At 42.6% G+C, this 22,366-nt stretch overlaps 1 protein-coding gene across 1 annotated transcript in view; it reads left to right on the forward strand.

The window, feature by feature from the left end:
* The first annotated feature begins 123 nt into the window (after positions 1–123).
* KCMF1 (potassium channel modulatory factor 1) overlaps positions 124–22,366 on the forward strand; it is a 91,120-nt gene continuing 68,877 nt past the window's right edge. The window contains exon 1 of the mRNA XM_011965663.1: positions 124–163. Within this exon, the coding sequence (XP_011821053.1) occupies positions 124–163 (40 nt within the window). The remainder of the gene's footprint in view (positions 164–22,366) is intronic.

A 22,366-nucleotide genomic window follows, 5' to 3' on the forward strand; every position in this document is an offset into this window, starting at 1 on the left:
CCCTGGGCTCGGGTAACCAAGTTCCCGGGGTGGATCCGACCCCGCCGCAGCAAGCAAACTCCCTGCTCAGTCACCCAGGCAGAGCAGGGCTCGCTCCCCGCCGGCCCCGGTGCCCTCGCCGGCATGTGCTGCCTACCAGACAAGGTTTTGGAAAATGACGATGGTGAGGTCTATTCATGGTCGGGGGTCGTTTTGGACCTTGTTATGCGATTTAAAAACACGATTGGAGTACAGTTGCAAATAAGCAGACTGCTCTAAGCCCAGTCCCAGGGCACAAAGAGACAAATGTTTAGGGTCGAGGCTTTGAGCTGGTAAGAAATAAGTTAACTTTAATTTACTGCCATATGGTTTAGAAAAGGAGGAGGGGGTTGTGTTTTCTTTGTTTCACTACTACAGGTTTTTGGATAAAAAGTGTTAAGAGTCTTGGCGGAAAGTTTGCCCTGTTAAGGTTAATACAAGATTGTAGAAGTGGCTTGAAAGTTTGTGTACTCACGATTTTAAAATCCTGTATAGGTGATGTAGGAGTGGAGAAAGTTTAGTGAGTCAGTTTAGTGTGTGCTTCGCACTGTGGGAAAGATATTCTTTGGGAAATACAGACCTTAGAATTTTAAGGCTGAAAAACTCAGATTGATTAAAATTATATTTAGAACAAGTTTCAAAATTCGCATTACTAATTACAGCGTTGAAATTGACTCAACATTCTGTGTTCAACGATTCTGTATTTTAAAAGTTACAAAACTAATATGAAATATACTATATTTTCTTCGCAAAGCATTTACTGAGTACTTACTGTGTTCAAGTGTTGGACATTTTGAAATAATGAGGTACCTAGCCTCATAGAAAGGAACACATAAGTGGGAAGCTGTGCCTCTTTTCCCACTTTGGCTGCTTCATGGAAATGTATCCTTATCTCTGTAATTTTAAGAACTTGTAATTAAAGTTATAATCAGATTTCAATTTGGGATATTAAAGTTTATCTTAAACTGTAGTCCTGTGTACACTGACCACTTTCAAGACAAAACAAAAGTGAGCAATGGCTGCAGGCTTTCTTAACTCTTAAAAACTGGGAGAGTTGAAGTTACAGAATCACAGCCATGGAAGAGTGTTTCAGACTCATTCTCCTTGGTCTAAGAAAGCACACAGATAGTTCCAGAGGAGCATTCTAATTGAAGTGTCCTGGGAAGAAAATTCCTTCACCCCCCCCCGTGCTCTGTTGGAGTAATTAAAATCTCATATTTGGAACATTCTTGAATGTAACGTACATTCTGTAATTTAAGCCCATTTCCCCCCATTTGGTCCTGTGCAAAGGTGTGTGGTTATGAAACTTCTGTTACCTTTTAGTTACTTGAATATTACTGAACCTCAGCACACTAGTAGCACACCTTTCCTAGTAACTTACGTTAATGTCAGAAAATAGAACATACCTAATGAAAAAGGACCATACCTAAATACATCTGTTGAAGACTTACAGTACAATATTTGATAAGTGATTATCTTTCAGGGGTCTAGTTTATGGTCTGAGACAGGAATAGCAGTCTCATGAATCACACTTAACTCATTAGATATATGTTTTGTGGAATATTAGTTCAGACTGTCATTATTGTCATCAGTACGACTTTGACTTATCAGCAAATACAGGGTATGGCAACCTTGCTGTTCTTTTCTTACCTTTCCCTTTTTTGGGCCAACGAATCCCATTTCTTTCAGCATTTCTTTCTTTCAGCATTTCTTTCTTTCTTTCTTTTTTTTGATGGAGTCTCGCTCTGTCACCAGGTTGGAGTGCAGTGGCGCCATCTCGGCTCACTGCAACCTCCGCCTCCCGGGTTCTAGCCATTCTCCTGCCTCAGCCTCCCAAGTAGCTGGGATTACAGGCGCCCGCCACCACGCCCGTCTAATTTTTGTGTTTTTAGTGGAGACGGGGTTTCACCATGTTGGTCAGGCTGGTCTCAAATTCCTGACCTCAGGTGATGCACCTGCCTTGGCCTCCCAAAGTGCTGGAATTACAGGTGTGAGCCACCGCACCTGGCCTCAGTATTTCTTTAGTGGTGTGATTTTTGCTCTCTCAGTCATCTGTCCACCTCCAAATTCTCTGTAGTTCTCATTTCCTTTCACACTCTCATTTCAGTAGTGTGACCCCAAGTTGGATGTAATAGTCTGGTAAAAGGTTTGAACAAGCCTATCATGTTGTACTTGCCTGGTGCTTCCTTTTCAGGGCCTTGTGTGTGCAAGTAATATGTTTCTTTGTCTTTGTACCCACCCTAATGAATTACACTAAATCCTATTATTTTACTAATGTAACTTTGGACAACACAGTCCTGAGATGGACACCTGTCAGGCTTGAAGGCTGAACCTTGTGAAGCAGTGCCTCTGAGAAAGGCAGTGCAACCAGGAGCATAGAGAAATGCTCTAGTCCAGGGGTCAGCATACTTCTTCTGTAAAGGGCCAGGTAGCAAACATTGCAGGCTTAGCGAGCTATAATAGTACGAAAGCAACTGTAGACAACATGTAATTGAATTAGCATGGCTCTGTTCCAATTAAAACTTTATTTGTGGACACTGACATTTTAATTTCATACAATTTTTTTTTTTTTTTTTTTTTGAGACAGAGTCTTGCTCTGTTGCCCAGGCTAGAGTGCAGTGGCGTGATCTTGGCTCACTACATCCTCCCCCTCCTGGGTTCGAGTGATTCTCCTGCCTCAGCCTCCCAAGTAGCTGGGATTACAGGTACCCACCACTGCGCCTGGCTAATTTTTGTGTTTTGTTTAGTAGACATGGGATTTCACCATGTTGGCCAGGGTGGTCTCAAACTCCTGACCTTGTGATCCACCTGCCTCGGCCTCCCAACGTGCTGGGATTACATGTGTGAGCCACCGCGCCAGGCCGAATTTTGTATAATTTTCATGTATCATGAAATATGATTTGTCATTTGACACCCCCAGCATTCAAAAATACAAATAACCATTCTTAACTTTCGGGCTGTATAAAAGCTGGTGGTGGGCCGGGCGCGGTGGATCACGCCTGTAATCCCAACACTTTGGGAGGCCGAGGCGGGTGGATCACCTGAGGTCAGGAGTTCAAGACCAGCCTGGCCAAAATGGTGAAACCCTGTCTCTACTAAAAATACAATAATTAGCTGGGTGTGGTGGTAGGCGCCTGTACTTCCAGCTACTCAGGAGGCTGAGGCAGAGAATTGCTTGAACCCAGGAGGCGGAGGTTGCAGTGAGCTGAGGTCATGCCACTGCACTCCAGCCTGGGCGACAGAGTGAGACTCCGTCTCCAAAACAAACAAACAAAAAAAATGGTGGTGGTTGGATTTGGCCTGAGGGCTGTAGTTTGCCTTACCTTACCTCTGCCCTAGACTGGCGCTTTAGAGAGTTGATAGAGCTTGAACTGTCAAGAGTCTAGAAGGGGCCCAGTCGGCTTGGTATTCCATCATTTCCTTTGGGTGATGGGAAATGAGTTCACAGACTGAACCAACTCCTCTGTACGTCACTTTTCAGCAGCACCATGTGGAATGGAAATAATTGTTCCTCATGAGTGGGCAACAGGCTCCCCACCCTCCAGACCCTTAATGGAGATGGCAGTACTCTATATTTTTCCTGTTTGCCCGTTACTACTTTTCCAGGGAGAATTCCAGGGCCACTTTTAACTCACTTTGTGGTGTTCCTGTCATGTTAACATTTTGTAGACTTTAGTGCCCAGTCACTTTATGTTCACCCTACCAACACTGTCTAGTTCACAGTGAACCCAATCATTTTTTATCTTGATGTATTTTTTAAAATGTGTCACTGCCATACTTTCAAATACATTTAAAATGTATGTTATTCAGAGCTTAAAATCTACTTTTAAAGCTTTCCAAATAAAAAAAGCAACTTATCAAATTGCTCACTGCTTATTAGCTAAAATGAAATTATGAATGTTCTTGAATAGATCAGAGCCTCGTTGATTACCTGGATCTCGGTACACGTGTCGCCTTAAATCATGCAGCCTTTCAGTCACTGTTATGTGTAAGGCAGTCTGCTAGGTTCCAAGGAATGTGGGGCTAAGTGAATGAGATGCAGCTCCTTACCTTAAGTCTGGCGAGGAAGATGCATTTTTTATCTAACTTCCACAGTGCAGTGTGAAACATGGCATAAGGAAGGGGTAAACATTGATGACAAAGTAATTACCAACTTTTCTCCTACTAATTTTGTCAAATTTCAGAGAGGTACTCTACTGTGATTCTAGCACTTTTTTCTTGAGTGCCTTCTTAACTCCCTTTTTTTTTTTTTTTTTTTTTAAGACAGAGTCTCGCTCTGTCGCCCAGGCTGGAATGCAGTGGTGTGATCTTGTCTCACTACAACCTCCGCCTCCCGGGTTCGAGTGATTCTCTTGCCTCAGTCTCCCAAGTAACTGGGATTATAGGTGCCTGCCACTGCGCCTGGCTAATTTTTCTATTTTTAGTGGAGACAGGGTTTCACCATGTTGGCCAGCCTGGTCTCGAACTCCTGATCACAAGTGACCCACCCACCTCGGCCTCCTAAAGTGCTGGGATTACCAGTGTGAGCCACTGCACCCAGCACCTTCTTAACTCTTTCTGGGCCACTTTTGATTTTAGGTAAAGTTGTTTGAGATTTCAAGCCGGTTGCAGCGATATGCACATGTAGTCCCAGGTACTTGGGAGGCTGAGAGACCCTATCACTTTTAAAAAAAAAAGAGAGATTTAAAATAGAGTCCTTATCTTTATCTGATTTATAATTTCCCTAGCTTTTTGAAGATTTTCATATGTAAAAATGATAGTGGATAAATGAGCAGGTGGTCATGTTGTGCTATTCTCAGAAGTATCTGATACTATTTATTTTTAAAATGTAAAATACAAGACTACGTAAGCCATTAATCTAGTTAGTCCCAACTTTTTTTTGTTTTTATTTTTTTAATTGGCAAAAATTGTATATATTTCTCGTGTATAACGTGATGTTTTGAAATATGTATATTTTGCAGAATGGCAGCTCCAACTTTTTGAAAGTTGTACCACTTTTTTCTTAGTAGATTCTAATTTTCTCTCGCTCTCTTTTTTTTTTTTGAGACGGAGTCTCTCTCTGTTGCCCAGGCTAGAATAGAGTACATTGGTGGGATCTTGGCTCACTGCAACCTCCACCTCCCAGGCTCAAGTGATCCTCCTATCTCAGCCTCCCATAGTGTTGGGATTACAGGTGTGAGCCATTGCTCCCAGCCTTAATTTTCTCTTCTCAAAACATGTTATCTGCCACTGAAACACACATATAGACAGAAATAATTTGGTTTTAGAATTTGGGGACTGCAGAGCCAACATTGGTAATTAGCAGGTGATTTTAATGCAGTGCCTTTTGCCTCCCTGTAGAAATGTAAATGGACTCCCACTGATAAGATCCTTACCATCAGATCTTCTTATAACTTATTTTACTTTAACTATAATCTATTAAAATGTTATGACATTTTTAAGCCTTTTTCAGTTGGTTTTCTGTTTTTGAGACAGGGGTCTCTGTCGCCCATGCTGCACGCGAGCACAGCCTGCTGCAGCATTGACCTCCCAAGCTCAAACAGTCCTCCCACTTTAGCCTCCGAAGCAGGTGGGACCACAGGTGTGCACCCCACACCCAGCTATTTTTTTTTTTCTTTTTTGCAGAGACTGGATCTTCCACTATTGCCTAGGCTGGTCTCAGACTCCTGGGCTCAAGTGATTCTCCCACTTCAGCTCTCAAGAGTGCTGGGATTATAGGTGTGAGCTGCCATGCCCAGCAACTTTTTCAGTTTCAATAAATCGTAAATTATATTTACCTTGACTTTCAATGGAGAATGTATAAGAATGTAAATTTATGGAAAAATGAATCACATTTTAATTTCTGGGGTCTTTGATTTCATGATTTCATTTAAAGTTCATTTTGGAGCTCATTTTCCCGTATTTTTACATTCATGTTTAAGTTAAAATGTAGCAAAACATGACTACATGTTCTTCTTTCAAATTGGGGACTTAATTTGGAAGAATTTCCTTTTGGTCTGAGGATTTTAAGATGTATTAGCAGCAATCTTTTTTTTTTTTTTCCTTACTCTTGTTCCCCAGGCTGGAGTGCAATGGTGCGATCTCGACTCACCGCAATCTACGCCTCCTGGGTTCAAGTAATTCTCCTGCCTCAACCTCCTGAGTAGCTAGGATTACAGGCATACACCACCTTACCCAGCTAATTTTGTATTTTTAGTAGATACGGGTTTCTCCATGTTGGTCAGGCTGGTCTTGAACTCCCGACCTCAGGTGATCCACCCACCTCGGCATCCCAAAATGCTGGGATTACAGGCATGAGCCACTGCGCCCAGCCTCAGCAGCAATCTTGTAAGATGGTAACTTTTTCACAGTAGGAGCTTATGAAACTTATGATGTGAAATATCTAAACAGATCCCTTCATATTAAGCTTTGCAACCTTTTTAAAAGAAATCCCCGCATCATAACTTACTTTTCAAAATATCAACTTTATGAGATCTACGATATATATTTGCCTAGGTTTTTTGTTTTTTGGTTTTTGAGTTTTTTTGAGACAGAGTCTCACTTTGTCGTCCAGGCTGGAGTGCAGTGGCATGATCTCGGCTTACTGCAGCCTCCGTCTCCCAGGTTCAGGCAATTCTCCTGCCTGAGCCTCCCAAGTAGCTGCAATTACAGGCATGTACCACCATGCCTGGCTAATTTGTGTTTGTTTTTTGAGGTGGAGTTTTGCTCTTGTTGCCCAGGCTGGAGTGCAATGGCGCAATCTCAGCTCTCTGCAACCTCCACCTCCCGGGTTCAAGCGATTCTCCTGCCTCAGCCTCCTGAGTATCTGGGATTACAGGCCTGCACCACCATGCCTGGCTAATTTTGTATTTTTATAGAGACAGGGTTTCTCCATATTGGTCAGGCTGGTCTCCAACTCCCGACCTCAGGTGATCCACCTGCCTCAGCCTCCCAAAGTGCTGGGGTACAGGTGTGAGCCACCACGCCTGGCCATGTTTTTTCTGTTTTTTAAACTAGAAGTTCCAAAAGATTTTAGTGAAGGCTAAGGTGTCATTGAATTACCATAGAAATAATGTTTTTTAAATCACTTTATGGGCTGGGCATGTGGCTCATGCCTGTAATCCCAGCACTTCGGGAGGCCAAGATGGGTGGATCACCTGAGGTCAGGATTTTGAGACCAGCCTGGCCAACATAGTGAAACCCTGTCTCTACCAAAAATACAAAAAAATAGCCAGACGTGGTGGCAGGTGCCTGTAATCCCAGCTACTTGGGAGGCTGAGACAGGAGAATCTCTTGAACCCAGGAGGTGGAGGTTGCAGTGAGCCGAGATATGGCCCATTGCACTCCAGCCTGGGCAACAAGAGCGAAATTGTCTTAAAAAAAAGAAAAAAAAATCACCTTATAAATATTGCTGTGGGGCTACTTTTATGAATATGGACTCGAAGCATTCCCTAACTGCATATATTCATAAAAGTTAAAAGTAGAATGCTGTTCCTAATAAGTCTTTGTTTATAGAAGATTAATTTTTTTTTATTAATTTTAGTGTTGCGCTGAGGACCATGATGTTTTTCATTTCCTTAAAATGATAAAGTTTTTTTTTTTTCAGTCTTTGAAGTTATTCATTAAAGTTGAGGAAAGAACCCGTAAACAGTATACAGATCAGAGCATCTTAAAATGTGGTAATTTTTTGTTTTGTTTTGTTTTGAGACCGAGTTTCACTCTCGTTGTCCAGGCTGGAATGCAATAGAGTGATCTTGGCTCATCGCAACCTCTGCCTCCTGGGTTCAAGTGTTTCTTCTGCCTCAGCCTCCCGAGTAGCTGGGATTACAGGCATGTGTCACCACGCCCGGCTAATTTTGTATTTTTTTTTCTTTCTTTCTTTTTTTAGTAGAGATGGAGTTTCTTCATGTTGGTCAGGCGGGTTTTGAACTCCTGACCCCAGGTGATCTGCCCGCCTCAGCCTCCCAAGTACTGGGATTACAGGTGTGAGCCACCATGCCCAGCCGGTTATTTTTATATATTAGCCATGTCTTGATTTATGTTAAAGATCTGGGGTAAGGCAGACAGTTTCCTAAGGGAACATATTACCTAGATGACATGGGAAGGAAGTGAGGAGCCAGGAAAAGATAGGCTGTTCCTGGGTTGGTAAGGACCAGTGGCCAGGTGGGTGTCGGCAGAGGAAAGACAGGCAGGGTGGGTATGAAGCTTGGAAATGGATCTGTAGCTACGGGATATTGGAAACAGAAAACCAGCTCTCATGCCTGATGGAATGTCTTGAGAGCTGGGTACCAGGAAGTGAAAACTCTGCCCAATGAAATGAACAAGAGATGAATTGCCTTGTTAAGCACCTCCCACCGTTCCCTCTCTGCTACATCCCTGATGGTCCTCTTGGTGTTTGTTAATCATGATAACTGCCTATAGAATTGTTTTTAGTTGTTGGCTCTCTGAGTTGTAGCAAAGTAGAATTATGAGTCCATCCAATTCATATACACAGTCAATTAGCCTCATCTCTTTTTGTTTTTTGTCTTGAGGCAGAGTCTCACTCTGTCACCCAGACTGGAGTGCAGTGACTTAAACAGGGCTTACTGCAGCCTCAACCTCTGGGCTTAAGTGATCCTCCTACCTCAGCCTCCCAAGTAGCTGGGACTACACCTGAATAATTTTTAAAATTTTTGTAGAGATAGGGTCTCATTGTGTCATCCAGGCTGGTCTTGAACTCCTGGGCTCAAACGATACTCCTGCCTCAGCTTTACAAAGTGCTGGGATTATAGGTGTGAAGCACCACACCTGGCCTAGTCTCATCTCTTGTATGGCCACAGTGCCAGCCAGCAGTCCATCAGACTTTGCCAATGACCACAGGTATGGGCGAAGAGGTATGGATGGATCCCTGTAAATTGATCACTGCTACTAGAAAAAAAAAAAAAACCTGAAATCAGAAGAGTGGGTCAGTTGTGTTACCTTCAGCTAGAAGGGACAGCAGAAGAATAAGTGGATGAAGCATCTTGATATCATGACTAATTAGGTTTGCACATTATCTTCTGTTGAATTTTAATGTGTGTGTTTTTTTTTTTTTTTTTTTTTTCTCTTGCTGGTACTCAGTGCCAGTGTCATGAATATCAGCTTTTTCTATAGTAAGAGGGTTTTCATTAGGAGAGTCACTTCTTAGAGTACTAGGTAGATGAGTTAACTTGGAACAGTTATAGGTGTATTTGATTATTTATTATTTGGTTATGACTTTTATTGTTCCTTTAAGACTCTGTCGTCCTCCTACTCAGCAAAGTAAAGGGTCTCTCCAGTAGCACTCCTGTCTTATTCACCAGGCTTTAAAAAAATTTTTTTTTGAGATGGAGTCTCGCTCTGTCAGCCAGGCTGGAGTTCAGTACTGCAATATCGGCTCACTACAGCCTCCACCTCCTGGGTTCAAATGATTCTCCTGCCTCAACCTCCTGAGCAGCTGCGATTACAGGTGCCTGCTACCACACCCAGCTAATTTTTGTATTTTTTTAAATAGAGACAGTTTCACCATGTTGTCCAGGGTGGTCTCGAACCTCTGACCTCAATTGGTCCTCCTGCCTCAGCCTCCCAATGCGCTGGGATTACAGGCGTGAGCCGCTGCGCCTGGCGATTCCTCACAGATTTGTAATTATGTTTTGATACTTAGAAAAGAGCTAAAGGGATTAAACATTTATTTTTGTGTTCTTTGTAGTTTTTTGCATTATGGGTTTTTGTGAATGGTTAGATAACTAACAACTACTGGGGTGAATAGCTGGACCCTACTGTTATTGTTCCACCAGTATTCTTCTTTGGTGTGCTCTGTGGTTGTAGAGGTTTGGCAGTGTGAGCAGAGAAGTTTTCTAAATTAGGAGTTAAGGATGTTGAAGTAGAGCAGACAGGGATTATATAAAGGAGTTATAAAGGAGTTACAGATGTGTTCCTTCTTTTCTTTTCTTTTCTTTTTTTTTTTTTTTTTTGAGACGGAGTCTTGCTCTGTCGCCCAGGCTGGAGTACAGTGGCGCAGTCTCAGCTCACTGCAACCTTCGCCTCCTGGGTTCAAGTGATTCTCCTGCCTCAGCGTCCCGAGTAGCTAGTATTACAGGCATGCACCACCACGCCCTAATTTTTGTATTTTTAGTAGAGACAGGGTTTCATTATGTTGGCCAGGCTGGTCTTGGACTCCTGACCTCAGGTGATCTACCTGTCTCTGCCTCCCAAAGTGCTGGGATTACAGGCTGAGCCACCACATCCGGCCCTTCTTTTTTATAATAATGAAATACATGCTGGGAGTTGAGGATGGTTGGATGATGAATGGGAACCCAGGTAGTTTTCGTATTCAGAGATCTTGATGTTTAGTCTGACACTATTAGGGATTTGTATGTAGTTAATTGCGGTTCTAAGTCAATGTAAATTACACAGTGTGTTTGTATGGCTATACATATGAATACACATAGTGGTCGCAGAGGTGGGACTGATTTTCTCTTCTCTAGAAAAATGGTGATAAGAACATCAAGTGACAGTGGATGAGAAATACAAGTATTCCTATATTACACCAGTATCAAGGGTCTTCATTCTGAGTCAGACATACTGTATATTTTCATGTTTTATCGTTATTCTAGATCATTTTCTACAAGTTTTTTAAAAGCTACCAGTGGGAAAGAGATAGCAAATCTACTTGCAGAATTGGGGTAGACCATTGCTATCCAATAGAAATCTAATGTAAGCCACATACATAATCTTAAGTTCCCTGGTAGCCACATTTTTTAAAAAGAGGTGAAATTAATAATGAAATAACAACCCAATATATCTAGAATACTGTTTCAACATGTAACTGACATAGAATTGTTCATGATATATTTACATTTTTTTCTAACAAAGTCTTAATTTTTTTTTAAGAGACAGGGTCTCACTCTGTTGCCCACGCTGGAGTGTGGGGGTGTGATAGTACCTCACTGCAACCTTGACCTCCCAGCCTCAAGAGATTCTCCCACCTCAACCTCCCGAGTAGATGGGACTGCAGACCTGCGCCACTACACCTGGCTAACTTTTGTTTTGTTTTGTTTGTTTGTTTGAGACAGAGTTTCGATCTTGTTGCCCAGGGTGGAGTACAATGGCCCAATCTCAACTCACTGCAACCTCCACCTCCTGGGTTCACGCAATTCTCCTGCCTCAGCCTTCCGAAGTAGCTGGGATTACAGGCACCTGCCACCATGCCCAGATAATTGTTTTGTATTTTTAGTTGAGATGGGGTTTCACTGTGTTGACCAGGCTGGTCTTGAACTCCTAGCCTCAGGTGATCCACACACCTTGACCTCCCAAAGTGTTGGGATTACAGGCGTGAGCCACCGCGTCCGGCTGACTTTTGTATTTTTTATAGAGATTGAGTCACCCTATGTTGCCCAGGCAGGTCCTGAGCTCCTGGCCTCAAGCAGTCCTACCTTGGTCTCCTAAAGTGTTGGGATTATAGGAGTGAGTCCCTATGCCCAACCAAAGTCTTAAATCTTAAATTTTACATTCAGCATATTTTAATTCAGATGCTAAATTTTCATTTAAAAAATGCCTTAGTTGAAAAACGTATTCAAATTTATGCATTGAAGGTCTGCTGACCACCCTATCTAAAGTAACTCATACTCTGGCTGGCCATGGTGGCTCATGCTTGTTATCCCAACACTTTGGGAGGCTGAGGAAGGAGGATTGTTTGAGCCCAGGAGTTTGAGGCCAAGTTGGGCAACATGGTAAGACCCCATCTTCACAAAATAAGTAAGTGAAATAATAGAAGTTTCTTTGAAAAAAATGAGTAAATAAAGTAGCACACACTCTATATGTATTTTTTGTAGGGATGGGATCTTGCTGTGTTGCCCAGGGTAGTCTCAAACTCCTGAGCTCAAGCAATTTTCCCACCTCAACCTCCCAAAGTGCTAGGATTACAGATGTGAGCCACCACACTTGGCTGTGGATTTCTGCTTCAGTTTCTCTCCTAAGAACTTAAGAGTTTTCATTTCCTTTTTCACCTTAAAATTATTTGTTAACATATGCTGGTTTCATGACCCTTTTATTTATTTTTCTTTATTTTATATTTAAAGAAGCTAAGCAGAGGCTGGGTGCAGTGGCTGACACCTGTAATCCCAGCACTTTGGGAGGCCGAGGCGGGTGGATCACCTGAGGTCAGGAGTTCAAGACCAGCCTGACCAACATGGAGAAACGCCATCTGGCTAACTTTTGTTTTGTTTTGTTTTGTTTTGTTTTGTTTTGTTTTGTTTTGTTTTGTTTTGTTTGTTTGAGACAGAGTTTCAATCTTGTTGCCCAGGGTGGAGTGCAATGGCCCAATCTCAGCTCACTGCAACCTCCACCTCCTGGGTTCAAGCAATTCTCCTGCCTCAGCCTTCTGAAGTAGCTGGGATTACAGGCGCCTGCCACCATGCCCATACTAAAAATACAAAATAAGCTGGGTGTGGTGGCGCATGCCTGTAATCCTAGCTACTCAGGAGGCTGAGGCAGGATAATTCCTTGAAACCGGGATCGGATGTTGCAGTGAGCCAAGATTGTACTATTGCACTCCAATCCAGCTGGGCAACAAGAGCAAAACTCCATCGCAAAAAAAAGAAAGAAACTTCTATTGTTTATTTATTTTGTGAAATTGGGGCCTTACTATGTTGCCCAGGATGGCCGCAAACTCCTGGGCTCAATCCTCTTGCCTCAGCCTCCCAAAGTGTTGGGATTACAAGCATGAGCCACCATGGCTGGCCAAAGTATGGGCTGCTTTAGGTAGGGTGGTCAGGAAAAGCCTGTCTGAAGATGGACGTTTAAGAAAAACCTTAGTTAAATGAGAGAGATTTAAAGGAAAAAAAATGGCTGGGCATGGTGGCTCATGCCTGTAATCCCAGCACTTTGGGAGGCCGAGGCAGGCAGATCATGAGGTCAGGAGATCAAGACCATCCTGGCTAACATGGTGAAACCTCGTCTCTACTAAAAATACAAAAAATTAGCTGGGCATGGTGGCGGGCGCCTGTAATCCCAGCTACTTGGGAGGCTGAGGCAGGAGAATGGCGTGAACCCGGGGGGTGAAGCTTGCAGTGAGCCGAGATCACAACACTGCACTCCAGTCTGGGCAACGCAGCAAGACTCCATCTCAAAAATAATAATAATAATTAATAAATAAAGGGAAAAAATATGACTGAGGATACAGTAAGTGTAGAGGTCCGGAAATTGGAATGTTCTTGGAACAGCACAGAGGCCGTGTGGCTGGAGGGCAATGGTTCAGGTGGAAAGGGGTAGGAAGTGAAGTTAGCGTAGTTGGAGCCAGATCTTGCACACCATTGCATTGTAGGCTGTATTGAGGACTGCTGAACTGTGAATGCTTTGAGAAACACATTTCGGGAGCCCTGCTTCTACAGAAAGGTCTTTTTGACTAAATAAATGGCAGAGGGTGGAAAGTAAATACTCAGTTTGTGTCCCAAACACCTCTAAGAACATTACTTGACAAACTTTCCCTACATTTACCATTATTTTAAGCTTTGTCTTTCTTGACCCCTATTACTCTATTTAACTGATGTTTCCTGAAGGGTGTGGGGTTTGATGGAAAGTGAATCTTTCTAGTTTGAATGTAAAACCCTTGGGCCTGGCCGGCTGCGATCGGTGGCTGACACCTCTAATCTCAGCACTTTGGAAGGCCCAGGCAGGCGGCTCACGAGGTCAGGAGTTTGAGACCAGCCTGGCCAACATGATGAAACCCCATCTCTACTAAAAATACAAAAATTACCTGGACGTGGTGGCAGGCACCTGTAATCCCGGCTACTCAGGAGACTGAGGTAGGAGAATCGCTTCAAACCGGAAGGCGGAGGTTGCAGTGAGCCAAGATCGCGTCACTGCACTCCAGCCTGGGTGACAGAGCCAGACTCCATCACAAAAAAAAAAAAAAAAAAAAAAAAAACCTTGGGCCTAGAAACTGGGTCATCTAAACTAGCAGCTCTCAAACTTTAAAAAAAAAAAATATAACACGTGCTGAGAAATATATTTTATGTTCTGATCCAGTAGTCACATAGATATGTAATGAAGCAAGAGTAATGCAAAATAGTACTTATCACTACTTTGAAACATATACCTTGTTTTCTATTCTGCTTCATTAAAAACCAAATACTAGTTATGTCCTTCTAGATCGATTTCACATTCTATTCATGGATTGTCACCTCCTATTGAAAAACACTGGCCTTGGATGTCAACCTAAAACTTTGGGTCCTTATGTGCAAGGTATTATGATAGTTACTATGAGGCATATAGAAAACTGTTAGAATTTTTACTCCTGAAGTATGTGGTATGACTGAAGCAATAAGGTCTAAGTATTTAAAATAAAATAGCCCTTGTATGACTGGGGCATTTAAAAGTGTCAACTCATTTACTACAAGTTCTGTAGTGTTGGCAAGTGGAATGAAGTGTTATTTGGGCGTCAGAGAAGAGATTTCCTTAGGGTGGCATTTAAACTCAAGACTTGAAGAAGTACTGTATTTTTATAGGATGAGTTGGGGGAAGGGGAGCTGCCAAGTGAGAGAATGTAGGAGGTAAAGTGCAGAACTAAGAAAACATGCAGTGTGTTGGAGAGAGGTAGGTGGGACAACAGTGAGGAGACCAGAGTTTCTGGAACAGAAGACTCCCATATGTTAGCAGTGGGAGTGAAGTATATTAGGGCCAGGCGCGGTGGCTCACACCTGTAATCCCAGTGCTTTGGGAGGCTGAGGTGGGTGGATCACGAGGTTAGGAGTTCGAGACCAGCCTGGCCAAGATGGTGAAACCCTGTCTCTACTAAAAATAAAAATAAAATAGCTGGGTGTGGTGGCGGGCGCCTGTAATCCCAGTTACTCGGAGGCTGAGGCAGGAGAATCGCTTGAACCTGGGAGGCAGAAGTTGCAGTGAGCCTGCACTCCAGACTGGGCGACAGAGTAAGACTCCATCTCAAAAAAGAAAAGAAAAAAAGGAAGGTTGATTGACTTACCTAAGGTTCCAGGGGACTCATTTGTTTGGACTTCAGTTCAATGCTAGTAGTCTGTTTTCTCATCTGTAAAAGAAGGACACTAATGCCTGTTTAGCTACTCTCTAAGGCTAAAGATGAAATGCCAGTGCATGTTAGAAGGTTTTCTAAACTAGATAAAGCACTGCATAAATGTAAGGTGATGGTATTTTTTATCACGGTAGATAAGAAAAGAAATGGAGGTGGGAGCAAGGTAGATAAGTGAAGGATTTTGATTGCCACGTGAAGGTCAGTCTTGTTCTTTTCCCATACAGATTGTGGGATGGAAGAAGGAGTAGTGCATTAAAAGTTTTAAGCAGAGAAAAGGAACAATGAAAATTGGTATCATTTAAGAAGATTGGTATGGTAGTATGTGAGAGAGAGATTGGTGCCTGTGCCTGTGGCAGGGATACCTGTAGACCTTTTTGCTGGAATGAGCTTGAGCTTGAAATAAAAAAGACCTGAGTTAGTCAATGGTCATAGGAACAGAAAGAAAAAAGATGCCTTAAGATAAAAGCTTATTGTTGAGAGAGCAAGGAATAAGGTATAAATTGCAGGACAGCCAGCCAGAGTGCAGGAAGAATTGCAGGTTCTTCTAGTAAATTGGGCAGCTAGGAGGGGAGAGACAGGAAAAAATCTTTTTCAGCTTTTGATGTTTTGAATTTAAGGTGATGGTAGGCAACTAGACAGAAATCAGAAGTGGGAAATACTACTCTGGGGTTCAGGGAAGAGAAATTGGGATTTAAGAATTTCATAGCCTTCTACATTGAAGCCTGGGGATAGGCTAGATTTCTAAGGAAGAAGGCATAGAGAAGGGAGAAGTATGTTCATATTTAGAAGCAAGAGACAGAGGAGTCAGTCAGCCCAAACAGAGAGCTAAGAGGAGGACCCTGCTTGTGTATTGACTTGGAAGACATCTTTTATAGTATAATAGCTCTTGTCATGTGGGTGTTGACTTACTTGTCTGTTTCCTTAAAAATGTAGGCTTCTGCCGGGCGCAGTGACTCACGCCTGTAATGCCAGCACTTTGGGAGGCCGAGGTGGGCAGATCACCTGAGGTCGGGAGTTCGAGACCAGTCTGACCAACATGGAGAAACACCGTCTCTACTAAAAAAAAAAAAAAAAAGTACAAAATTAGCTGGGTGTGGTGGTGCATGCCTGTAATCCCAGCTACTCGAGAGGCTGAGGCAGAAATTGGGGTGAGCCGAAATTGCGCCATTGCACTCCAGCCTGGGCAACAAGGGCGAAACTCCGTCTCAGAAAAAAAAAAAAGAAAAAATGTAGGCTTCTTGGGAATGGGAATGGGAAGTAGAGTAGATGAAGAGGCAGCAAGGGGAGAAACTAATATTAACCAAGCATCTGTTATATTAATATTTATTGAATGCTTACTACGTGCCAGGCACTGTTGTAAGCATTTCATGTGTACCAACTCATTTAATTCTCTAAACAGTCCTATGAGATATGTATCATTATCTCAGTTTTATAGATTAGGAAATTAATGCACTGAGAAGTTAAGTACCTTGCCCAAGATGGCACAGTGTCTGAAGAGCTAGAACTCAAACCCAGGTCTGGGTTCTTAACCTTAAGCTCTGTACCAAGAACTTTTAGACTGGTTCTTACAGCAGAGACCTCAGTTTAATAAAGGCTTAAAATGTCAGATCAACCCAGCCAGCCATTTATTATTCCATTTTACAAATTAGGAAGTTGAGTTTCAGAGAGGTTAGGTTATTTGTCCTAGGTCCCATAGGTAGTAAGAGAGAAAGCCAGGATTTTAAATCAAACTCTATTAGAGACCAAAGCCCACGATCATTCATATTTAGCTGAGAAGCCATCTGACTGCTTTGAAGAACCAGATAGCAAACGTGGTTTTGGAGGCCACATGGTCTTGATTGCAATTACTCTACTCAGCTGTTGAGGTATGAAAGCAGCCATAAGACTGTGCATAAACAGATGAACATGGCTGTGATCTGGTAGATCTTTATGGGCACTGAGTTTGAATTTCATGTAATTTTCAGGCACCACCAAGTATTATTCTAAGTTCCCCCCACACCATCATTTAAAAATGTGTAAAAACCATTCTTAGCAGGTTGCACAAAACCAGATAGGGGACCAGATTTGTCCATGGGCCATAGCTTGCTGACCTTTGCTTTAATCGATTCTTCTAATATATATGTATCGAAAACTTACTTTGTGGAGATATGCTGGGCACTGGTGACAAAATAACAAAGGGAGTTTCAGTCCTGTGAGACAGGTGATTATAATACAGTGTAGTAAGAACTGTAATAAATTTATATTTACCAGATATAGTAGAAAAAAACAGATACAGAGGCTCCATATTTTGGTGAATTTATAAAGGCATCTCAAAAAAGAATGATAGTTGATGGATTGCCAGGCTTGTGGTGTAGGGGGAAGGCGTAGATAGCATTGCTGAGGCAGAAAGGGAGGGACAAATGCCAGGAGATGAGCTTTGTCAAGAGGATAGGGTGATGAGGAGTGAGTTTGTAGGTAATTTTAAGCCAGGGAGTAACATCTGATTTTTGTGCTCTGAAAGATAGCACTTTGGAGGATGGATCTGCAGGGAGGAAGGTATAGGAGGGAGACAGTTTGGTTACCACAAGAAAAGATCATTGCTGTAGAGGTGAATAAGAGGCATATCTGGTGATTGATTAGGCACAGAGATTGTGGAAGAAGGAAAAGTCTAAGAAACTTGGGTTTCTGGCTTGATTAATTGGGTATTGCCATTCATCATGATGCATATAGAGGACAGAGAAGCATGCTTTGAGGGTGGGTGCAGGAAGCAGGGAAAAGAGAAGGGACTTTGGTTTTGGCATGTTGGGTTTGAGGTACCTGAGGGACATCCAGGTAGAGATGTCCAGGGGGATTTGAACATGTGAACATGAGGTCTAGGCTAAGAGGTGTCCATTGTTGTAGAGTGATTGATTGCTCAGGGATGGTGAAAATACATGGATTGAGAAGATAAGGAAACTGAATTGAGCATTGAAGGAGCAGGAAAACAACTGAACAGCCTGGAGAGTGGGAGGACCAGGTGAGAGTATTGGTGTTGAAACTTAAGTGATGATTTTCCTGAAGAAGAATATGGTCAATAGCGCTACAGAAAGGTCAAGAAGATAAGGAATGCCGTGTTCATTGGCTTGAGCCATTGGAGTAGGGAAGGTTGTGGAACTTAATGAGCAGTTTCAAAGGAGTGGGCTGGACCCAGATTGCAATGTGTTAAATTCTGACTGAGCATGAGAAATTGAGGACACTACCCAAAGGTTTGGCTCTGAAGGGAAGGAGAAATGACAACAGCTGGAGGTATCTCTAGCACCTAGTGCATATTTTGGCACATAATAGAGACTGGGAAAATTCATTCATTCTACAAATACTGTGCCAGACACTATTACTGAAGCTAGGGATAGAGTAATGAAAGATAAGAGGAACTTCTTCTCACTCTGAAGCTTACATTTTAGTGGAGACTGGGGGTTGGGGAGTGGAGTAGAAATGAAACATAATTTTGGAAGGTGATAAATATTCTGAAGGAAATAAAGGAGAGTGAGAGAATAAGGATTGCATAACCTGGCTGGGTGCAGTAACTCACACCTGTAATCTCAATACTTTGGGAGGCCGAGGTGGGAGGATTGCTTAAGCCCAGAAGTTAGACCAGCCTGGGCAACACGGGGAGACCCTGTCTCTATTTTAATCAAAAAAAAAAAATTGCATAACCATGGAAGTCAGATGATTGGGGTGTGTGGCTGTTTTAGAAAGGATGGTCAGGGAAGGCCTTTTGAGGAGGTGACGTTGGAGCAAAGACTTCATTAAGTATAAAAGCCCTGAGTTGGAACACGGTAGGTTGGTTGAGGAACAAGAGGGTAGTTGAAGCTGCTAGGCAAAGAAGAGTAGAGAAGATGAGGTAGAGATACTGGGCCCAGGTTATATGGGACATTTTAGGCCATGGTGAGGAATTTGATTTTGATTCTTGCTCAAAACCCAGTGGATGGTTTTGAGCAAGTGACTGACTTAACCACTTGTGTTTGAGATCTTTCTAAGCTGCAGGGTGGAGTGAGGCAAGAGTATAAGGCAAGACTCCTAATTGGAAGGCTGCTTTGGTCAAAAGATGAAGGTGTCTTTAGCTAGGGTGAAGGCATGACAGTGATGAGTAGTGGTGGCCTCGCCCAGGTGTATCTTGAAGGTAGAGACGAGGACTTGCTGGTGTAATGTAGGGGAAAGGAGGAATCAAGGATGACAGCTCAGTCGTCTTTGTGAAAGCAAATGGGAGAGAAGAGGGCCATTTACTGAGACGGGAAAGGCAGGAGGAAGGGAGAAGCATTTTGGAGATGGAGGTCAGGAGTTCTGTTTCAGGCGTGAATTAGGGATTTCTGTTAGATGTTCAAGTGGAGATGTTGTGTAGGCCATTGGGATGACCCAAGTGTATTAATTTGGTTGAAGGAATATAAATAGATACATGCTCAGCAGCAATATCGTTAGAAATCTTGAAGTCAGGAGTTGATGTGATTATGTTGCCTTTCTCTCTAGTTTAAACTTTTATCAGGTAGACATCATTTTGGTGGCCTGTGAACTTTGTCTTTTTTCCCACAGTTGCAGGAGAGAGATAGAAAGCCTGATGTGTCTTCTGTGCCAGTGCTACAGTGAGACAGGTCCAGGCCTGGAGATCACACTGTGGGAAATAGGCCAGTTTGGCAGCTGGATAATGAATTAGTTTATTTTAGTGCATTTCTCTCCAATAAAATCAAGAGGAAGATAGAATAATAGACCTTTTGGTCCAGAAGGAAATCAGCCACAACAGCCTCCTCACCAGCCCCCTTTAATAATACCTCCAACTGTGGTCTAGAGGAAAGATTGAACCATACTACTTGAGATCATACTACAACTTAGTGACAAAGTCAGGACTAGAATCTAGATCCTGTGACTCATATTTCAAACCCATTTTCTACTGTATATGCTGCTGGTATAAGAGACCCAAAACCACAGGCTCAGAGAGAATTTATTAGTTCATCAGTACCCCGAGGCCACACTTCTGCAATGGATGAAATTTTCCTGTTTACTCTTAACTTTTTCCTGAGATGATGAGTAATGAAGTTAGGAATAGAACTTTGGAGCCAGACTGCCTGAGTTCAAACCCCAGCCTGGTCACTTACTGTGACCTTGGGTAAGTTATTTATCTCTCTCTGTGTCATTTTATGAAATAGGCTTAATGTTTAGTAACCTCAGAGAATGGTTGTTATTGGATGGTTTTATATATAAGATGTTTGGAGTAGTGCCTAGCATATGGTAAGCAGTCATCATTTTAGTTTTTTTTTTTTCTTTTTTGAGATGGAGTCTCACTGTGTCGCCTAGGCTGGAGTGCAGTGGCACGATCTTGGCTTACTGCAACCTCTGCCTCCCAGGTTCAAGTGATTCTCCTACCTCAGCCTCCCAGGTAGCTGGGACTACAAACGCATGCCACCACACCCAGCTAATTTTTGTATTTTTAGTAGAGATGGGGTTTCGCCATGTTGGCCAGGCCAGTCTCAAACTCCTGACCTCCAGATGAGCCACTGCGCACGGCCCATTTTAGCTCTTAGTAACCATTTTCATTTTCTTCTTGGATACAGAAAAATAGCTGTCTACCATCCTTATAAATACTTTGCATACAGTTTTAAAGATTTTATTTTTATGTGTTTTTTTGTTTTTATTTTTGTTTTTCTTTGAGACGGAGTCTCACTCTGTCACCCAGGCTGGAGTGCAGTGGCACAATCTTGGCTCACTGCAAGCTCCGCCTCCCGGGTTCATGCCATTCTCCTGCCTCAGCCTCCTGAGTAGCTGGGACTAAAGGCGCCCACCACCACACCCAGCTAGATTTTTGTATTTTTAGTAGAGACGTGTTAGCCAGGATGGTCTTGATCTCCTGAGCTCATGCTCCGCCTGTCTCGGCCTCCCAAAGTGCTGAGATTACAGGCATGAGCCACTGCGCCCAGCCTTATTTGTATGTTTTTAAATTGACACGTTGTATATATTGTACATATTATATATAACATGTTTTGAAATATGTATACATTGAGGAATGGCTAAATTGAGCTAACATATATAACACCTCACATATTCTTCGTGGTGACTTTGGATATAATTTGAGTGCTAACAACATGCAAGGTACATTTCTTTGTATAAGATACGGTCTGTGCCCTCAAGGAATCTTTATTTTAATGGGAAAGAAAGTGTAAAAATACAAGGTACACTACAAGGCTTACCTGTTTAAAATTATAGGACAGTAAGAACTACAAATAGTCTCTTCCTTTCCATAGTCTATGAATTAAGAATGTGTTCAGATGAAAGCCAGGGGACTGAGGAGGAGTTTGAGCAAGTTTTGTGAAGAAAGTAGAAGTAGATAGACATTCCAGGACAATGAGTGTGTAGGACAGCAGCTAGGGCAGGAAAACACAAGGGAGAATTTGTGAACAGTGAAAAGAACAGTTTTGTTAAGGAAAAGCCCATGAAAGATAGTGATTAGGATCCACTGGGGGTATACAAGACCAAGCATACCAAACTTAGGTCTTTTTCGACTGGGCTTCTAAATTGGTGTATCAGAGCATCGCCATAGACAGTATCTTTTAGCTGGGCTCAGTGTGTAATCCCAGCACTTTGGGAGGTCAAGGCAGGCAGGTCCTTTGAGCCCTGGTGTTCGAGACTAGCCTGAACAACATAACAAAACCCTGTCTCTACAAAAAAATTAGCCAGGCGTGGTGGCACATGCCTGTAGTCCCAGCTACTTGGGAGGCTGAGACAAAAAGATCACCTGAGCCCGGGAGGTTGAGGCTGTGGTGAGCCATGATTGTGCCACCGCACTCCAGCCCAGGCAATAGTGTGAGACCCTGTGTCAAAAAAAAAAAAACAGAAACAGGAAAACAAAACAAAAAAACTAAAGACAGTATCTTTGCTTCATTAGGGAGTGTCAGACAAGACTGTCATTGTCCTCATGGACATAATAGATGTGTTGGATGATAATATAAGAGGAGCTCATTACGATTGAGTAGCTGACAGAGTGTTGATCCACAGATAGTGTCAACCTGGAATACAGAGAAGATCACCGAGGTGATAATCACTTTTTTCTGTTGGGAGATAATTTGTTTTGTATGGACCGAGATTAACACATAGTTGACATACTCTCTTAATCTATTACCCAGCTTCACATCAACATTTTATCATTTTTTTGGTCAATTCTCTACATCCATGTTTTGTTTGTTTGTTTATATATGTTTTTATTTATTTTTGAGAAGCAATTTCACTCTTGTCCCCCGTGCTGGAGTGCAGTGGTGCAATCTTGGCTCACTGCAACCTCCGCCTCCTGGGTACAAGTGATTCTGCTGCCTCAGACTCCCA

The sequence above is a fragment of the Mandrillus leucophaeus genome, unplaced genomic scaffold, assembly GCF_000951045.1.
Source record: "Mandrillus leucophaeus isolate KB7577 unplaced genomic scaffold, Mleu.le_1.0 Scaffold1184, whole genome shotgun sequence".
Lineage (NCBI taxonomy): Eukaryota > Metazoa > Chordata > Mammalia > Primates > Cercopithecidae > Mandrillus > Mandrillus leucophaeus.